A 19,053-nucleotide genomic window follows, 5' to 3' on the forward strand; every position below is an offset into this window, starting at 1 on the left:
GTAGTAGACAAAGGGTCCTGTTCGAACAGCATTACCATCGCTGTCCTCATTCGTCCTTGATTCCTGGTAGACATTTCCCATCCACAAAATCGCCAATGTGCTTCCTTAGTTCTGCGCCTCCAGCGGCATGTATACCAACTCCTCATAGCCCTCCACACCATGCGTATCCATCAAGCCTTTCGTCCACTCCTCCGTAACATACTCCGGCAGCACCAGCTCAAGTTCACCAAAGTAATTGGCGCTATCCCCTTTCCTGACAAACCCCAAACTTTCAAACAGCTTGATGCTTGACTGATTGTCTTCACCAATCTTGACTTTGAGCTTGAAATCATGGTCCAGATGTGCCCAGTTCGGATATGGAGTATGGCTGTGTTCGGACAATGATCGGAATGCTGTAGGTATGACGCCTCGGAGAAACTCGTTCCGAATGTCATGGAGATGCATAGCCATATAGTGAATGAACGTGGCGATTGCTGCACGGCCATAACCTTGTCTGCGTTTTGATGGGGAAGCGATCCTAGAGAAGAGCGTAGAGTTAGTTTTGTGGCCTGCGGGGCGTAAAATGATTGTAATCTAGGGGGTCTTACATGAGCCTATGGACCGGTGAATTAGCAAGTTTTCGAGTAAATAGACTGAGAAGAGTACCCAATATCTGAATATGTTACTTACTCAAGTTCACCAACACAGCCGCTATGAGACGAGCTCTTTCTCTCCTCGCTACCACTGTCTTGGTCGCTCTCGCTATCTTCACCATCATCATCACTAACCGAAATGAACAAATTCACATCCCCAAGCATCCTCTTTGGCGCATCTTGAACACCGCCTTCAATCTCTCCAATCTCTGCGATTTCCTGAGGTGACAAGGGTTCGCAGATGATGAATGTCAACTTGTCGTGATCATTGCGCCAATTTTCTTGCATCTCATACTCCTCATCGAGCGAGAGCGGTTCAGATGCCGTTGCTTCTTGGATCTCCTCGTCTTGCATCCACACGTGGTATGTGGACACGTGAGAGGCTTCGTAAGGGACCAGGAGGAGCTTGGAGGTCGCGATTGCTGGATACCGTTAGACAGGTGCCAAAGAGGAGGGGAATATGATTACATACCCACGTCTTTATTGAGCTTCATAATTGTTGCTTGGTTGTTGATGATGGAATTCGAGGCTGAGAATTTTTTCCAACTTAAGGTAACTTTCAATCTGCCCCTTTACACCGGGCTCTGAAGCACGTGATTACCGCATTGTACAGTATACATTTGAGACTTGGGGATTCACTTCCCAAAGAGTAAATCACTTGAAAGTTTGTTGCACATCGCAAGAAGTTGGGATCTGGACTAAGCTTCAATATGTTGCAGGGATTATCGTGTCTGTGCAGATCTTATCGAATTTGGACTGGAGGCGTTGGCGTTTCTAACACCACTTCCGTTGAGCGAGAACACTTAAAGGATGAAGAACTTCAAAATCTCATTGCACTGCTTGATTCTACGGTGTCGATGCTTAGAAGTATAGATCTAGACTTCGAGCTACGCAAAATGAGCGCTCGATGAGTAGTAGTGTGATAACTTCTGCTCCCCTCTGCTGAGAGTTGTACCTCCCGTCTATAAATAATTAAAGTCACAATTATGCTGGATGAGTAGTGCGATAATTCAAATAATAACGTTCTATTGAATGCTAATTAACGATGAAGTCGGCATGTGATGCCCAGAGTATTCCATTTCATGTGCATTCTTGAGATGCTGTGTACACCTGCAAGTGCACCCTATCAGCCAGTTGTGTACAGAGTGATACAAACGCCATTGAGCATGCCCCCTCCTACTACTTTTAAAATTACAATCTTAGCCCCACCTACTCTCCCTTCAACTTGTCCTGAACAATGCTGAATGCACGTTCCAACAATTCAGTCTCTTCCTTCGTATGCACATTCTTCAATCCCGTTGCTACACTACCGCTAGCATTGCGTGCCGCGAACATGACGTGCTTGTGGTCGTGGTGTTCAGTGTTGTTCAGCAAAGTCTCGATTCTAGGTTGCGTAAAGACCCAGGCACCAGCATTGGCAGGCTCTTCCTGGCACCAGACGATGGTCTTGGCATTAGGGTAGCTGTCCAAGTTCTCTTTGAGTTGTTGCCATGGGAAGGGGAAGATTTGCTCGACGCGAGTGATGGCGACGTTCTTCAAACCCTTCTCGGCACGGTGCTTGATGAGTGCGGCATAAACCTGACCAGAACAGAGGATCACTCGGTCGATCTCCTCCGGTTCAGCGATTGCTTTACCGTGCTCCTGGTCTGGGATGATCCATTGGAATTGCGAATCTCCAGTGAAATCTTCGATCGGTGATCTTGCGACAGGGTGACGAAGGAGAGACTTGGAGAAGAATATGATGAGGGCTACAACATGTTAGTAAATGTCAATGTTTTAGAAAAATTGGAGCATCTTAAGAGCGGCCGTCTTCGCTTATCCTCGCGGAACATGCTTGGGGAGAGAAACTCACGTTTTCTGAACTGTCTATTCATTTGTCTCCTCAGAATGTGGAACAAGTTAGCAGGAGTTGTCATGCATGCAATTTGCATATTGCAATCCTGGTGCTGTCTTTCGAGCTGTTGTGGCGTTGGGAATTCGCTAGAATTATCGTTACACAGCATGAGGAATCGTTCCATGCGACCAGAAGAGTGCTCAGGACCCTGTCCATCATATCCGTGAGGTAAGGACATAACGAGGCCGGATCTCTGCATCCATTTCACCTCACCAGAAGCAATAAATTGATCAATAATAACTTGTGCTCCGTTGGCAAAATCTCCGAATTGCGCCTCCCACATGACGAGAGCGTTAGGCGAAGATAGAGAATATCCATACTCAAAGCCGAGAACTCCAAATTCACTCAGCGAAGAATTTGAAATCACAAACTTGCCCTGGTCCTTGCTGACATGCTGTAAGGGGGTATAAGTCTCTTCGTTCTCTTGATCATGGAAGACAGCATGTCTTTGCGAAAAGGTTCCACGCTCTACATCTTGTCCAGATACACGGACGTGATGACCTTCGCTCGCGAGAGATCCGAATGCGAGAGCCTCGGCAGTCGACCAGTCGATATTCTGACCCTCGTTCACAGTTTTGACACGATTTGCAAGAATACGCTTCAAATTCCGGTGAACGTTGAAGCCTTCTGGAGCTGTGCCAATCACTGTTCCGATGTGCTCCAGGGTCTGTTTGTTGACGCCTGTGGGGTGGTGAGGAAGGACTTCGGTGGCCAGTTCTTTTGGTGACTTGAAACCGTTCCATGCCGATGTAGTCCATTCCTTCGATGTTGGTGAATAATCTTTGCTCTTCGCAAAACTTTCCTCCAACATGCCCCAAACCCACTTGCGGTGCTCATCGATGTCCTCTTTAGTAAAGCTACCTTCCTTTAGAAGCTGGTTGATATAAATATCGATTTGTGGCTCGTGGGATTGGATACGCTTATACATTAGAGGTTGAGTGAACGACGGTTGGTCAGTCTCATTGTGACCGTGTTTCCGGTAACAGACAAGATCGATTACCACGTCTTTCCGGAACTCAGCACGCCAATCAGCAGCCAACTGGCACACAAAATTAACAGCCTCAACATCATCAGCGTTGACATGGAACACAGGGGCATCAATTGACTTGGCAATATCTGTGCAGTAGGCGGTCGAACGGGCAAATCGGGGATCGGTAGTGAAACCAATTTGGTTGTTTACTACCAAATGGATGGTGCCACCAGTGGAGTAGGCAGGGAGGGCATGAAGTCCAAAGGACTCGTAGACGATGCCTTGGCCAGCAAAAGCAGCATCTCCGTGAAGAAGGACACCCATAGCGGAGGTGTGCACCTTCTCATCGTTGTTGTAATGCTGGATAGCTCGGGTCTTTCCCAAGACCACGGTATCTTCAGCCTCCAGATGAGAAGGATTGGCAACAAGGGATAACTGGACACGCTTGCCAGATGGTGTCGGTCGCTCGAAGTTCATACCCAAATGGTACTTGACATCTCCAGATCCTTCATCTTCCGCAGCTGCAGATCCTCCAAACTCGCTGAAAATTGATTCATTGGGCTTGCGGACGACATTGCTAAGAACATTGAGGCGGCCACGATGAGGCATTCCAATGACGATGTCCTTAACACCATAATCAACACTTCTATCAATGAGAGCCTTCATTCCCGGCACCAAAGTTTCACAACCTTCCAAACCAAATCGCTTGTCGTTGGGGTATTTTACAGCCGAGAAGCTTTCGAAACTCGAGCTCCAGATTAGGCGATCGAGAATGCGGCGCTTCTCGTCGACGGAGTACTTGAAAGGTTGCTCAACCTCAACGCGCTCCCGTAGCCAATCGCACTGCCCTCTGTCTGGGATGTGGATGTATTCGATTCCGTAGGAGCCGCAGTAGATGCGCTCACACGTAGCAATAATTTCCCGCAATGACATCTTATCTCTGCCTTCCTTCTTCAAATGTGGCAAAATGCCCGGGCCCAAATTGTATTCGGAGTCCAAGTCCTTTTCGGTGAACTGGTAATGATCCAGACGGAGCTCTTTCGGATCTTTGTAGCCAAATTCCTTCGCTTCACGTCGGATCCCAAGAGGGTCGATGTTGGCCTTGTGGTGACCACGAGCTTGATATGCGCGAACGAGGAGTTGGACCTTCAAATGATTCGTAACATCAGAGCCTTCTCCAGCAGGCATTCCGAGTCCAGGAACAAAGCTTGGGACGCCTCCGGTAGGTGTAGGGACGAGAGTTGGGGGAGGCGTAAAGGCCTGGGACATTGGCATGTCGCCGTTCTCCATGTTCTTGAAGTAGACCCGCCATGAGACATGTACACTTGATGGATCCTCCTTCCATTGCATGTACATCTCATCAATGTAGTTTGCGGTATTTCCGGAGAGGAAGCTGTCATTTGGATCGGGAGAACTCGAGCTGGGGCTGGGAGTTGCGTAGGTTCGAGAGAATGATCCACGGATGGCAGGACATTGACGTAGAGGTATCCGGGCAATCCGCGCCCGGACAATCGTCCTACTGAGCGAGAGCATTGCGCAGTAGGTCTGATAGAAGAGAGGAATGAAGTGGTTGAACTGAGTAGGTGTAGGTTTTTAAACCGGTATAACTCGGGTCAACAGGACAATTAAATCTCGCGGCTGGCGCTAGCTTGTTTAGGTAAATATCGCACGTGCCGAGGCTATATATATCTTCCTTCCCCTAGCATCGGTATCTAGGATTACGTCAAATCTCAGAGAGGAATGACTTTGTATAGATTTCGCAACATATTAAAAGTTTTAAAAGCCTGTATTGATGACTTACTTGTTCGGACTGGACCAACATGCTTCTCAAAACCTATTAAGACTGCTCAGTCTTAAAAGGCTAGGTACTGTAGGTACTTTATCTTACAAAGAGAAAAGTCTCATTTCCGGGTAAAATATGTAAATAGTATAGCATGAAATACGCCTGAAATACACCCAAAGCTTTCTTGATTTACTGTTAATATTATTATATAGAACTCCACGAAACCTCGGACAGTCTTCGGCATCTATGTTATATTGCCACCAAGGTTCTCACTTCAAGTAGAAGTTTTGCACGTCATGGCGATTGCGGTGCGGTGCGGTACGGTACGGCAGACCGGCTATTCCTAGAGGTACGGTAACCGAAAGTCGACCGTATATGATCAACCTACACCTACCTAGTGAACCTAAACTGCAGTCTCGTGACGAGCACAAAATTCCAGACTGGGCATCAAGCTTCTGTGGCCGTTTGAGTCCCTCGGGTGCATACATCTAGACCTATAAGGAAGAGTCCGGGGGCAATTCAAGGGGACTTGGCCTAACTCAGGGACTGGGGAACGCTGGAACCTCCCTGCATGGACTGAAGCTCCCTATTCTCCCGTTCGGTGTGTGTGGAGGGAAACTTTGGGGGACCACTCTAAATGCTTCACCTCCGAAACTCCACGTCTACACTCTTAAAAGATGGCTCCAGTCCCAACAATCCAAGGCGCTGCTGGTTACAAGAAGAAAGATGGCACATTCAGCATTGCCCAAGACCAGAAGTCGATCCAGTGGCAGCCTGTAGGAGCTCGAGATGCAGAGAAAGTTGTGACCATCGCTGTTGCCAATATCACCAGTATGTAGTGCGGTAGACTTTCTTGGACTTATGCTAACCTGACAGATTTGCAACAAACTCCGGAGGCAGCTGCAAAGGTGATGCTGAAGATCTTCGAAAAGCCACCTGACGCGTCCGAGTCTGTAACCCACCTCTTCCATTTCAATTCTCCCTCGAATCCTCGAGGAGAGGCAAATGCTATCAAGGATGCCTTGACAAACTTGATTAGTGCTCTCAAAGCCAACGACGCCAACACACCAAAAGCGAATGGTGCAACATCAGCAGCCATGGCCATTGCTAGTGCTGTCACGTCCAAGCCGACTTCTGGGCCGGCGCGGTGGTATGATGATGCCGGCTTGAAGACTGATATTGAACTGCAGCAGTCACTCATGAAGAAGGACCCAGCATTGCATCGCACGTATATGGAGGCGAGGCGTACAAAACCTGACATAATCTCAGATTCTCAGTTCAACTCACAATTTTGGTCCACGAGAACGAATATCTTGCGAGCTCATGCGGTAGAGAGTCACCAGAAAAGAGGTGCCTACAATGTGTTGTCCGCTGTGAAGCCACGCCAAGTCGATGGCGAGCTCAAGATGAACATTAGTGCCGAGCAAGTCCAGCTCATATTCAGCCAGCATCCTCTAGTGAAACGAGTATACGATGAGAATGTTCCTAAGCTGAATGAGATGGAGTTTTGGTCGAGGTTCTTTCTCAGCCGTTTGTTCAAAAAGCTCAAGGGAGAGCGCATTGTCGAAACTGATGGCACAGATCCTACTTTTGATCGATATCTCGATGCGAGCAATGACTCTGGTCTGGATCAAAGACTCCTAGGTCTGCACATACCCAATATCATCGACCTTGAGGGCAATGAGGAGAACCAAGGTGGAAGCAGGGGCGGCAATCGAGCAGACTTCACCATGAGACCTGGATCCGCTGCCAAAGTACCCATTGTTCGAACGCTGAATAGTTTGAGCGAGAAAATCATGGCTCATGTGGCTCCTTCTGATGTTGATCCCGCTGACCCTATTGGTATGGACGAGGAAACCTTCAATGCGCTTGCTCTGAAGGATTTGCAAGGTGATGCAGCAGAAAATCGCATAATGCTCAATATTAAAGAGCAGAGTCAATTCTTCGCCAATGAGAAGTCGGCCGTGTCTGCGGAGGCTGCTCTATATGCGAAACAAGTGCCATCTGAAGTACTAGCAGGACTGCGAAGCGATGTTAATCCCATGAGTATAGGCAATGGCACAGGCCGCGGATTAGATTTGAGCTCAGCTATTGGAGTGCTTGAGGAAAGTGATAGTGAAGACGAAAGAAAGACGGCCCACGTTGGTAGTAAAGCAAGCCTCGTGGATGCACAAAAACAAATTCTGGAAGGAGTGAAGGCTCGTCGATTAGAGATCGATGGTTCCAGTGCTCAAACATCGTTGGCTGGTTTATCCCAAAAAATCTTCGACAGGTTGACCTTAACTCACGCAACTACCACTGGTAAGCTCCGATTTTGGCAGCGTCTTGGATCTTCTTAAAACAATCTTGCACAACTTCTCCACATTTTCGTAATTGCTTAGGCCACCAATAATTGCTAACTTTCCCAATCGCAGAATTTCTTCACCATTTTTGGACGATCTTTCTCTCGGGCGATCCTGATCGTGCAGGTGAGTTGGCCAAAATGGTGGAAACTCTCGAAAGAGCTATGGATCGTATCAACGCCGTTGCCGCTGATGCTGAGAAGGAAAGAGATCAAGTGATTGCCAGAACCAAACAGGACATATTAGATATATATCAGAGGACTCAGAAGAAGACCAAATGGGATCCGAAATCTGTTGCAGGCGGCGAGAAGGTGGTGAAGGAAATGATGGAACCAACTACTAGGGCCATCCAAAAGGCAATGAAGGAGTACAAAAAGGCTTTGGCGGCTGAGGGAATCGACACATCTTAGATTTGGAAACTTCGTCTTTAACGAAGCATCATAGCGACGGCGTTATTTCATGAGGAAGGGGCCACGGAAGGTTGGCGTTGATACCTCAAAAAGTCTAAATTTCGACGTGGTCTTGCATTTCCCCCACTTCCTGTTTCCATTTCTCTCATCATCTCTTGTTTTCATACACGCGCATTTGATTAGCATTGCGATGATATAAATCAACATCCTTTGACGTATACAGATGCTGCCCACTACGCCTACTTTTTGGATAGACGCAATGGGCGAAAACGAAAGCGTCTCTCTTGGGGCAAATACCCCACCCGCGCAAACGAGATCGCCACTGCTCCCAAGGAATCTCTCTCCGCCTGCGATACCAGTCAGAAGGATCCGGCGCAAGACTTCCTTCGTCCTTCGATCAGACTCCGACGATAACATCTCAACTTCGCACGATTCGATATTCGAAGCCAGCTGTCTTTCGGGTAGCGACGAGAACTGGAACGGAATTGCCCTTGCCACGCTGTCTGAGACCAAGCCATCAACCGGTGAACGAAAGAATGATGAAAATGCACGGGAGAGGGTTACACATCCAACCAGGACGTCGGTCCAGGACGTCGAGTTTCGGTACGGCCGTGGAACGGTGCTTGTCCCAATAAAGGAGCAAACAAGCTATACTACTATTGGCTCCCTCGCGCGTTCCAAGTCGGTTAATGACATGACGAAGTTTCCGTTTCTCACTCATCGCGACAGTTTCACGGTTGCCAAAAGCCCGCGTTGCAAGCAGTCCTTCAGTCTGGATGACATTGCTAGAACTCAAGAACCATATCATGATGCATGTGCGATTATTGAGGGAGCATTGACTACATCTATTGCAATTCATGAGGTATATGCAGAGCCCAAAGCTCCTCTCCACGCACCGTTACAACGACGACCAACGCCCCCCGGCATGCCATCTTGGACGGGAGGCCAAAATATCCCCCCACGACCACGACAATCTGCTCCTCAACAATCCCGCCTTCAAAGGTTTTTGGGCCTCCCAGCAAGCTTCACTCTATCTTCTCGAATGCCACGTCATTGTCCAAACAATGGAACCAGATCTGTATCTGCCCCTGTAAATCGACGGGTTCCAGTATTCAGGCCACCCAGGAGCGTATATGGACATATTGTCCAACATCCGTTCAATAATGCTCCCGTAGCAGCAGTTCAGCAGCGAACTACACATGTTACCAGCTCGGAAAACACGTCTAGATTGAGAAAGCAACACAGACTCGGCCAACAAGTACGCTTCACGCCTTCCGCTACAGCAAGAGATTCTGAAATGAACACTCTTCGAAATGCAATTGAATCGACTAGTACCTCTGCGTTACACCCGATGGCGATTGGCCCGATCCCGATGGAAGCAATCCCGAATTCTCCTCAGGTGCCATCAACTAGAAAATGTCCACATGGAAAAAATCGGAAGGCACGCCTCGAAGGTTTGCATCATGGTGTGAATTCCCAGAACGCAGCTCCAGCCAATACCGAAAACATGTCATCTCTATCCCCAACTCGCTTGAATCCCGCCAATATCATAACACCAACATCCTCGCCAACATCCTCACCAAGCGGACCAAATTCAGTCGCGTCATCGCCTCGAGTTTCTACTGCAGCTGAATTTGGCGTTACGGGCGAGTGGAGCAGCCGTCCCATATCAGCCTCTTCAACAACACAACTTCTAGCGGGTACGGTACCATCCCCTCGGACAGCAATGCTGGGCTCACCTAACCCCACCTCAAGAGGTTCATCCAAAAGACCTTCGCTTGCAAGAAATGCGAATATCAAAATAGATGACTCTAGGTGTTGGCGATGCCATTTCGTGAAAGCTGCTGAGAAACTGGACCAGTGGTGGGAACGAAGTACAGACTTGTTCTGCTTCATTTGCTGCGGGTTTGAGGCTGACGAGGAGATGGGCATGCACGGCTTTGATGGCCCAAGTGACCTGGTGGGTCCCAGGAGAATCATTCTAGACTCGACGCCTGCAGTTGCCTTGTAATTGTGAGAGTTTTTGAGTGTCATGATCAAAAGGTATATTGCGTATTGTTCAATGTATACTTAGAAATTCTCTTCACTACGCTGAGATGGAGGGTTTGTTTTGCTTACGGTTTTAGCATACATTGAGAATCAATGTTTTTATCTCGGGTTTCTTTTGTAATGCCATTACGTATTCAGTGGAATGTACACTACTATGGTATTCCAAATTTGGAGAAGATCCAGTGAGTGCGAGAAGAAAATCTTCCTATGAGAATGCAATACGATGTTGGACTTCCGACACTGCCCGCTTCAGATGCGACTTTTTTAGATCGCATACCCATATTCTACTACGGCCCGTCCTTCCGAAATGGTTCTAGAGCTTAAGGTATGTTCCTTTACTGAATTGCGCAATATCTAGGGTTCATCTTGCTGATTTACCATCTCTCGCATCCTAGTATTCTCAGCAGTTGCCATCAGAAGCCCAATGTCTATCATTTCCCAAATCGCATCCCACTTACTCCTCACGAGTCGAGACAATTATCCGGATTATACCCCTCTTCTTCCGCTTTACTGTATACCATGTTACTATGAACACATAACATTCTGTCCAGAATCGAGTAGTAAATAAGTATACGCTTTTTGGTTGGTTCATTAAGACGAGATCGACAGGGGACACCAAGTCATGTTGGTATTAACTATCCCGGAAGTTGAGCTAACCACATTGTAGCTTGCAGAACATAGCCAGGAGGTATATACCCCCATAGCAGTCTTGGGAGAACAAGCATTGACAAACAAGGTTTGACAAGCATTTGTAGCTGGTCCTAGCACAGCTACCTTCTCCCCCAATGCCGCCCCGCCCCCGCCCCACTAGCCTAGTGGCTTGGCATCTACTGGCTTCAGATCTGAATGGAGTGCTATGTCGCCATATAAACGCCGAAGTGGTCTATTGATAGCTGCCGGTTCCTTTCATCTGGACCCCAGCGAATGCCGATGGCGTCTTTTTTTCGTCATTGAATGCTTTGCATTTCGACATTTGAGATTCTTTTGACCTGCTATAAGAAGTCAAGCTTTCGTTCTGTTGACTGCAACGTTGCCCATTCGGTACACCCCAAGTACTTCCCTCCTTCTTTAGAACTTGGTTGTCATCTGTTGTAGAAGTGTTGTACTTGTTGTCAACACGTTACATGGTAGTTCGCGCCCAGCCGAACCTTACTTTAAGGCCCGGTCAAGGATCCTCAGGCCTGCAGCCCAGATGCGGGCCTTCATTGGCGGATAGGTGATTATACGTCCGACAATTTCAGGTACGCGTTAATGTCTCTCCGTCCACCCAATAGCACTGGCGGCTCTTATTCAACCATCCGCGACAGCTTGTCTGGAAAAACAGCTTCGCTGCTGTAATACATCCCAATCTTTCGTCATTATGTTGCGTGGCCCTCCCCATCAATAGCTTTTGATGGAAATGAGGCCTCAAGCATATGGTGTTGTTCTTGCTTGCAGACGCCTTCCTAATCAAGTGCTCCGCCGCTCTCGTCCAAGGGGAACATATCACAACTGACCAAGTTCGAGAGACTTTCGCCATCATCTCCTCTCATTACCTTATTGCCAAGAAGAACATTCTTTCAGCCTATTGCAGTCTTGGGCATTTCCTCTTGGCAGCTATCGACGCATATAAAGTCCATCGTGCTCTCACCATGAATCGGCATCTCCAGCTTCAATCCTCAAGCCTTCACTCCTCTGCTCGTTCTCGCAATCCAGTCCTACAAAGATTACTCAAGATCCCAACTTTCAGCCCACCATGAAGTACTCTCTCATCGCCCTGAGCAATGCTCTCCTCTTCAGCACCGCCTTCGCCGGCATCGCACAGCGCGTTGAACGACGCTCCGACCGTGTTCGCTCCACGCACCCCAAGATTCCCGCCACAGGAACCACAGACGGTTTGGACAACGAAACCAATGTAGAATACAGTTCCAACTGGGCTGGCGCCGTCCTGACCGCCCCTCCCGCCGGCACAACCTTCAACGCCGTCTCGGCGAAATTCGTCGTTCCTACCCCTTCAGGAAGCGGCTCAGCTTCCGCATGGGTCGGCATCGATGGCGACACGTACACAAACTCTATCCTGCAAACCGGTCTCGACTTCACCGTTACCGACGGCGAGGTCAGTTATGATGCATGGTATGAGTGGTACCCCGACTACGCGTACGATTTCACGGGCATCACCTTCAGCGCTGGAGACTCGGTCTCCGTTTCGGTAAAATCGTCTTCGTCCACTGCCGGTACGGCGGTCATTGAGAACTTGACGACGGGGAAAACTGTCAGCAAGGCTCTTACTAGCACTGCGGCACTGGGAGGCCAGAATGCAGAGTGGATTGTAGAGGACTTTGAGGAGAATGGCTCGCTGGTTACTTTTGCGGATTTCGGGACGGTCACTTTTACTGATGCGACGGCTGGGTATACCGGGGGGAGCGAGGGGAGTAGTGGGGCGAGCGTGTTGGATATTAAGCAGAGCTCTAAGGTTTTGACTAGTGTTACCTTGGAGGGGTCCGACGAGGTTGTTGTCAAGTATGTCTAAATTGGGTAAAGTGTGGGTTAGGGGCGAGATGGAGGGATGAATGATTGGGAGGTTTGGTGTGTTTGAGATGGTAGGGGGTGAAAGGGGTGGGGGATTGAAGAGAAGGGGCAAAAAGGGCTTCGGACTCTCAGAATCATTTGGATCGATTCTTAATTCAACTTAAGAACTAGTTACTTGCAATAACACCATAATGGCTCTAAAATATCCGCCCAAAACTCTCTTTCCACTTTCTTCAAAACCCTGCCAGACAGCTTCGATTTACATATTAGCCGAACTGAGATATGAACCACTAAAATAATAACCGCCAAAATCAATCAATCCAGGAACCAAAAATCCCTAGCCCCTCGGTTCAGCCCACTGATCTACTTTAATTTATTCTATCTCCCCCTATATAAGCCAAAACAAACAAACATACAAAACCCCCAAACATCCACATTAGCCACGCAACCGAAACTTTCCTCACTTTCTGCACTGAAATATCTGTGACTAACACACGCCTTCCAGAACTAGCTGTAATTCAACAAACAACTCACCCAAGAAATAGCAATCAAGTGATTTTCTTCCGCCCGGACCACGGCCGAAAAGTCCTTCCTTCCTGACTGACTGACCTTCCACAACGAAGAATAGAATACCATTTACTGCTATACACCACCTAATATACCATTAAGCCACTTCCTAGGAGCAACTTGCATGCTTACCTACTACTAAAATGCAATTGGAGTAGAGTAGATAGAGAAGATGGGATATTGATACTTACTGCACTATGCCAGGAATTAAGATCTTACATTCCGCGTAGTGTGGTATTGCTACCATACAACTAATTGAGCAATGATTCTATCTGCAACGGAGAATGGATATCTTGACTTGAGTTGTGTGATATTGCTATCCATCCTCAGATTGCAAAGACTGAGTTCGATGCTGAGCTGGGTAATATCGTACTGTCTGGTTTATATGGGAATCAGGTTCTCCTAGTAAGTTTTCCCTCGTTTCCCTTCCTTGTCTTGTAGATTGAAAGTGGGTTGGTTTCGGTTGCGGTTATATGGCCTAGTGAATGTCTTTTTTGTGGCATCTTCTTTTTGTGCCTTGAGGATAGGTGATAGAGCGGTGGATTAGGATGAACGGATATCAAACCTTGAAGTCGGTGAAGATAGATTCAACCACTGAGATGTATGACGAATCGACTAATGATACACTAATAATACAATATCGCGCATCAATACACAAAGCCAGTCCAATCCTGGTATCCAGACGCCGCATTCGCATTCCCAAACAGCGTTTTGAAGTCTGCTCTTGAACTCGAGATGCCAACCTCAAAGGCTTCACTTTGATCCGTCGAGAGCCCCTGGTGACAGCATGTCTCCCCATTGCAAGTCTGGTCCACGCTCTTGCCCGGGATAACCATCCAGTACAGCCTATCCATATAATCAGCAACAATTAAAATACCAGAATCTCAAGCAAGTAAATAAAGGACTTACCAAGGCACGCCAGCGTTGTTGAAAACAGCCGCTTGCTTCGCAACACTATCATAATTTGAACCAGTTCCTACGCCCCACTCCTCGACCATAACCTTCTTCCCCTGTGCCGCTGCTTGGTCCGCTAGCTTGGGCACATAGGCTGCCCATTGCGAGGCTTGCGTCATGTAGCCGTGCAAGGAGAGGATGTCGATGGCTGAGCACTTGAGCGCTTTATCAATGATGTTGTATTCGTGGCCTGAGTATTCCGAGCCGCCGATACCACCGGTTGCTATTTTTACCGCCTGTTGCCAGAAGACATGACACCATTAGCTTTCGTGGTCTGAATTCAAAGATAGGGGCTTGCTAACGGATGTGCCAAGAATCGTCTTCATGTTGTTTGCGCGGCCACAGAGCCAATCGTCGGGGTCGTTGTTAGCTAGCTTGTCTTTGCTAGCGATCATAGGTTCATTCTGGAGATCGAATGCCATGATGACTTCGGAGAGATCCTTCCATGCTTTGCCGAACGCCGGGCTCTTGTAATTCAAGATACTGGCGAGTCTGGCATCGTATTTTGCCTTTGCGTCGGCGCTGCTATAGAAGCTATCTGAGGAGCCGTAGGTTTTTCCGTAGATATCGATGCCGTTGTAGCCTGTGGAGGAGCCGGCTGGGGGAAGGAGGTTGGCGTCATGGGGAGAGATGATGGCTTTGATGCCTGCAGCGTGCAGTTGGGATAACACGGAGTCGAGAGCAGCTAGTGTGCTGGTTTGGTAGTCACCGAAGGTACTCTCGTAGACAGGGACGGATTGGGTGCTCGAGGATTTGGCGCAGCCGTCAGAGCCTCCAGTTACTGATGGTTGATTAGCGGAGTTAAGGAAGACATGAGGAAGAATGTACCCCAGAGTCGCACGACCTTTGTACCAAAGCCCTTCAGAGCATCTATGTAGGTAGTCTGTTCTTCTGGGTGTAAGGCGTGAAGGTAGTAGTTGTTTGACCCGGCCCAAGACTTCGAGGAGTTCCGTTTCTCGATGGCAGAAGCGCTCAAACATGAGGCTCCGAGGCCAACGACAAGACTGAATGAAAACTTCATTATGAGAGAGAATTGCTAAAGAATGAGAGAAAGAGAGCGATCGATAGCTAAGAATGGAGATGTTCCGTGAGAGACTTAAGAAAACTATATACTTTCCTCTATTAACAACTCCATCCATGCTTCTTCTGACCATATTAATCTCATAACTCGAGCACTAAGTGATCGAAGGAAGGACGAGCCGTCACGAGGACCAATTAGGTTAAGTGAAGTGGAAAGTCTTGGCAATCCCTGACTGGTTGAGTGAAGATCACCCAAGGAAGGATCGGTAGTGGGTCAGCCTTAATCCTGCGGGCGCTAAGGATTAAGCTTATGGGTGATTGCTGCAGGGGAAACCCTCCGAAGTAGTACGACTACTATGAATAGACAGTTGCATCAAGCGAAGACCAGGGGGTTATAAGAAGCAGTCAATGTAGAGATGCAGCTGGTGTTTGACAACTTATTTTGACTACCGAGGCAAGAAAATATGTGTTTTAGTGCTAGCTAGAGGGACTCTTTAGTGACGATTAACTACACTCGTAGCATCATCATGCTCTACTGCCCGAGTGGAAAAGCGTATAGCCATGCCTTGGGATATACGAGGAAGCTGTATCTGGCTGACGTGTGTATGCCTCTCGTATTTGAAAGGTGTCACTACAATTAGACTTCCTGCACAGCTCGTATGTGTTTTGAACCATGTGGGACAAGTGACGTTGCTGGAGACGGCATAGAGAAGATGACAAGGAGCTCTACGTTTCATAACTCTACCCATCTCATCTTGGGAGATTCGCGGGGAAACTGACCCTAGCTGACCCATCACGGCGGTGGATATTAAAGTGAGTTATGACAGATATATCATTCTATCCACATTGTTGGGTCTGCAACTCCAAATTGAGTTGCCTCGTATGAAAACCTGTGACAAAAAGCTATGGTTGGAAAATATAGTATTTGTAGATAAAGAAAGCAGACGAAAAGCTTCAAGTGACCTAATGTACCACACTCCATACATCGGTCTAGAAACGCAATGCTCACAGTGAAAAGGACTTGCAATCAAAATTATATCAAGACTGATGTTGCATAAATCATTTGAATGGATGAGAATAGCAACGAAATCCTGGTTTTGGGAAGTTTCGTCCCGGGCGTCACTCGCAATCCATGTGAGAGCGCTAGCCCAATGAACGCACGCCGTGTAGCTCCTTAAGACTATCAATCGAGGTCCAAGTATAGTTGAAGTCATTTTAAGACTTAACAGAACCCCAATTATCAGTTCACATTTCCCCCTTTCACAAATGGAAAGTGGTCGCGGTGCAACAGCCTATGAATTTCCCTAACACATATCTCAAAACGCACCCCGGAACTGATCCAACAGCTGCCTACCCAGCGTTCTCCTCCTCCCACCCTCAACCCCCAATCTCCCATCCGACCCCGTAGCGGCAGCACTGGTCCCCTCACTCTCCAGCCTCCGTCTCAGCGCCTCAAACTCCTCTTCCCTTTTCTTACTCTTCAACCCCACCATCCACCCCGGGACCCTCCACCTCGTAAGCGCCCCTGGCAATACCTCATTCCGCCACGAATACCCTACGACCCAGCCAACAACTGCACACAGCAACGAGCCCGGGAATTGGGAGAGCGAGAGTTGCAGGGCGGGCAGGTAGACGTAGGATTTGTCGGAGAAGGTGAGGCCGACGAAGGGGTCGTTGGGGGTGGAGGAGGCAGCGATGCGGTATTTGTACACGTGTGGGATGGCGGCATGGTATTGGGCGAGGATGGCGAAGATGAGAGGGGTTGGGCCCGCAGGGAGGTAGTTGAAGTTGTTGAGGGAGAGGGGGCGGAGTATGAGGGATAGGAGTATGGGTGGAAGGAGGGCGGTGAGGCAGTAGGATACAATGATAAAAGACTAGATACACAAACAATTAGGAATCTATCCTGAAGAATAATCAGTGTTCTTACGGCGTATTTCCGAGATCCCCATAGCCTTTCTATCACCTTCATGTTATATATCGTCATGGCGGCAAACAGGACCTCGGTTGAATTCGTGTAACAGAGCTGGTAGGTGAGGATCCGCCATAGCTGGTGATACCGCCATAGGTGAGGATCGACTTGGATAAAGAAATAATGTTTGATATCTAAAATGCTCGCAAGGATGGATGCGCCGACGATGCCATATGTAAGGCTACGAGAAACAGGAGCACTGGTGAAGCCGGTTGCTAGCATTGTGGCGGTTATTTAAGGACGTATTGGAATCTGACCATCAAGAACGGGTTATTGCATCTTTAATTCATTCCGCAGTATAGGTAGCTGTCGTACAAGTGCTCGACTGATTGTCTGACTACCAGTGAGTGTGGTGGAAGAAGCCAGTTGTTTGCTTTTGCGCCCACCTCACTCAGCCTTTCCGTTCCACCAATGAGGTGAAGCTCGGAGTTGGACACGAGGCTCGCCCCGAATTTCCTAGAGCTGCGCTGCACAAGCTGAGGCGTACAAACTAAAACAACACGACACGAAAATGGGAATCTTTTGATCAAATACGATATCCAATCTTTTTTCCAAATCTAGAGAGATTCAATCTGCAGCTCCGGAGAGCTTCAAATTCACCAACTTCGACAAAACAATCCAAGACACTCGCTGATCAGACTCAATATGTCTTCCATGCACCTTTCCCAGTTGCACAAATGGATGCTATCCTCCCCTCCGATCGAATGGGCCGTAAATCAACTGCGAGAACTCCTGATCGGAGCATTACGACAAGGTCCTGTGCCTCAACATATAGCTTTTGTTATGGATGGGAACAGACGGTTTGCAAGGAGCCACAAGATCGAAACAGTAGAGGGGCACAACTTGGGGTTCGAAGCTTTAGCCAGGGTATTACAAAATGACCCGATATTCTGGATCGTTTGCTGATGCGTACATATAGATTTTGGAGGTTTGCTATAAATCAGGAGTCAAGATTGTAACAGTCTACGCTTTCAGCATTGAGAACTTCAAGCGCTCGAAATACGAGGTGGATGCTTTGATGGCAATGGCGAAGATCAAGTTACAGCAATTGTCACAGCATGGGGAGTTGTTGCAGAAATACGGTGCGAGCATCCGGGTGTTGGGCCAGCGGGACTTGGTCAAGCCAGATGTCTTGGAGGCTGTTGACAGAGCTGTGGAATTGACCAAGAATAACGGAGAGTGAGTACGTCCCAGAAGATCCCCCAGGATGAGAGCTAACATTAGGTATAGCTGTATTCTGAACATTTGCTTCCCCTATACCTCTCGAGAGGAGATTACATCTGCCATTAAGAGCACAGTGGAGGATTACTCCAGGCCTTTATCAGCTCAAGCTCGACCCTTCTCTCAGACTCGAATCACACAAAAGATCCGGTCAAGGAATCTCAGCACTTCGCCCTTACGTTCGACATCCCCTACACCAAGCACATCCGACGTCGACGATTCCATATCATCTTCAACAACGTTACACACAGACTCACCTAATGATGGACAAGAAGGTCCCTTATATCCAGATCCAGAAACCATCACTTCAAGCACCATTGAGGAACATCTATTAACTGCGGGTAACCCTCCATTAGATCTCCTGATTCGCACAAGCGGAGTGAAGCGGCTGAGCGATTTTATGCTCTGGCAGTGTCATGAAGACACCGAAATTGTATTTCTAGACACTCTATGGCCGGATTTCGATTTGTGGTCATTCTTACCGGTGTTAGTTGAGTGGCAGTGGAAACAGAAGCATATTGAAGAAAAAGGATCTGCCAATGGAATCAAGAAACCGAAGATCAAGGTCAGATAGAACTAATGTTTAATAGAGAAGATTGCAACTACAATGCCATTGCGAAGGTTTGGGAGTTGGGGAGTTATTTTTTCCATCTGACATTTTCTGCCATTTGGTACCGTTCTTGTATGACGGAATTTAGACCTCGGTGTATGAACTTTAGCAAGAGCTTTGACGA

The 19,053-nt window shown here is 48.0% G+C and overlaps 7 protein-coding genes across 7 annotated transcripts; 4 read left to right on the forward strand and 3 right to left on the reverse strand.

Moving 5' to 3' along the window:
* Window positions 1–1,841: 1,841 nt before the first annotated feature.
* On the reverse strand, window positions 1,842–5,029 carry KGD1 (2-oxoglutarate dehydrogenase, mitochondrial; the record flags this gene model as incomplete). The annotated part of the gene is made up of 2 exons (XM_031149626.1): window positions 1,842–2,380; window positions 2,485–5,029. 2 exons carry the CDS (start codon window positions 5,027–5,029, stop codon window positions 1,842–1,844), a joined length of 3,084 nt encoding a protein of 1,027 aa, XP_031005992.1.
* A 927-nt stretch (window positions 5,030–5,956) lies between these two features.
* tcf-29 (General transcription and DNA repair factor IIH subunit) lies at window positions 5,957–8,031 on the forward strand (the record flags this gene model as incomplete). The annotated part of the gene is made up of 3 exons (XM_031149627.1): window positions 5,957–6,110; window positions 6,156–7,580; window positions 7,694–8,031. 3 exons carry the CDS (start codon window positions 5,957–5,959, stop codon window positions 8,029–8,031), a joined length of 1,917 nt encoding a protein of 638 aa, XP_031005960.1.
* A 259-nt stretch (window positions 8,032–8,290) lies between these two features.
* On the forward strand, window positions 8,291–10,042 carry LHYA1_G004671 (uncharacterized protein; the record flags this gene model as incomplete). Its single annotated transcript, XM_031149628.1, has 1 exon — window positions 8,291–10,042. The coding sequence occupies one exon, from the start codon at window positions 8,291–8,293 to the stop codon at window positions 10,040–10,042; it is 1,752 nt and encodes a 583-aa protein (XP_031005959.1).
* A 1,773-nt stretch (window positions 10,043–11,815) lies between these two features.
* PRTA_2 (Aspergillopepsin-2) lies at window positions 11,816–12,589 on the forward strand (the record flags this gene model as incomplete). Its single annotated transcript, XM_031149629.1, has 1 exon — window positions 11,816–12,589. The coding sequence occupies one exon, from the start codon at window positions 11,816–11,818 to the stop codon at window positions 12,587–12,589; it is 774 nt and encodes a 257-aa protein (XP_031005958.1).
* A 1,213-nt stretch (window positions 12,590–13,802) lies between these two features.
* manF (putative mannan endo-1,4-beta-mannosidase F) lies at window positions 13,803–15,130 on the reverse strand (the record flags this gene model as incomplete). Its single annotated transcript, XM_031149630.1, has 4 exons — window positions 13,803–14,001; window positions 14,065–14,345; window positions 14,412–14,890; window positions 14,938–15,130. 4 exons carry the CDS (start codon window positions 15,128–15,130, stop codon window positions 13,803–13,805), a joined length of 1,152 nt encoding a protein of 383 aa, XP_031005957.1.
* A 1,315-nt stretch (window positions 15,131–16,445) lies between these two features.
* dsc2 (DSC E3 ubiquitin ligase complex subunit) lies at window positions 16,446–17,320 on the reverse strand (the record flags this gene model as incomplete). The annotated part of the gene is made up of 2 exons (XM_031149631.1): window positions 16,446–17,003; window positions 17,057–17,320. 2 exons carry the CDS (start codon window positions 17,318–17,320, stop codon window positions 16,446–16,448), a joined length of 822 nt encoding a protein of 273 aa, XP_031005964.1.
* Window positions 17,321–17,743: 423 nt separating this feature from the next.
* LHYA1_G004675 (Dehydrodolichyl diphosphate synthase complex subunit) lies at window positions 17,744–18,893 on the forward strand (the record flags this gene model as incomplete). The annotated part of the gene is made up of 3 exons (XM_031149632.1): window positions 17,744–17,995; window positions 18,018–18,277; window positions 18,329–18,893. The coding sequence occupies 3 exons, from the start codon at window positions 17,744–17,746 to the stop codon at window positions 18,891–18,893; spliced, it is 1,077 nt and encodes a 358-aa protein (XP_031005963.1).
* Between the last annotated feature and the right edge of the window lie 160 nt (window positions 18,894–19,053).

Source organism: Lachnellula hyalina (genome assembly GCF_007821495.1).
Source record: "Lachnellula hyalina strain CBS 185.66 chromosome Unknown contig00053, whole genome shotgun sequence".
In the NCBI taxonomy this organism is placed as follows: domain Eukaryota; kingdom Fungi; phylum Ascomycota; class Leotiomycetes; order Helotiales; family Lachnaceae; genus Lachnellula; species Lachnellula hyalina.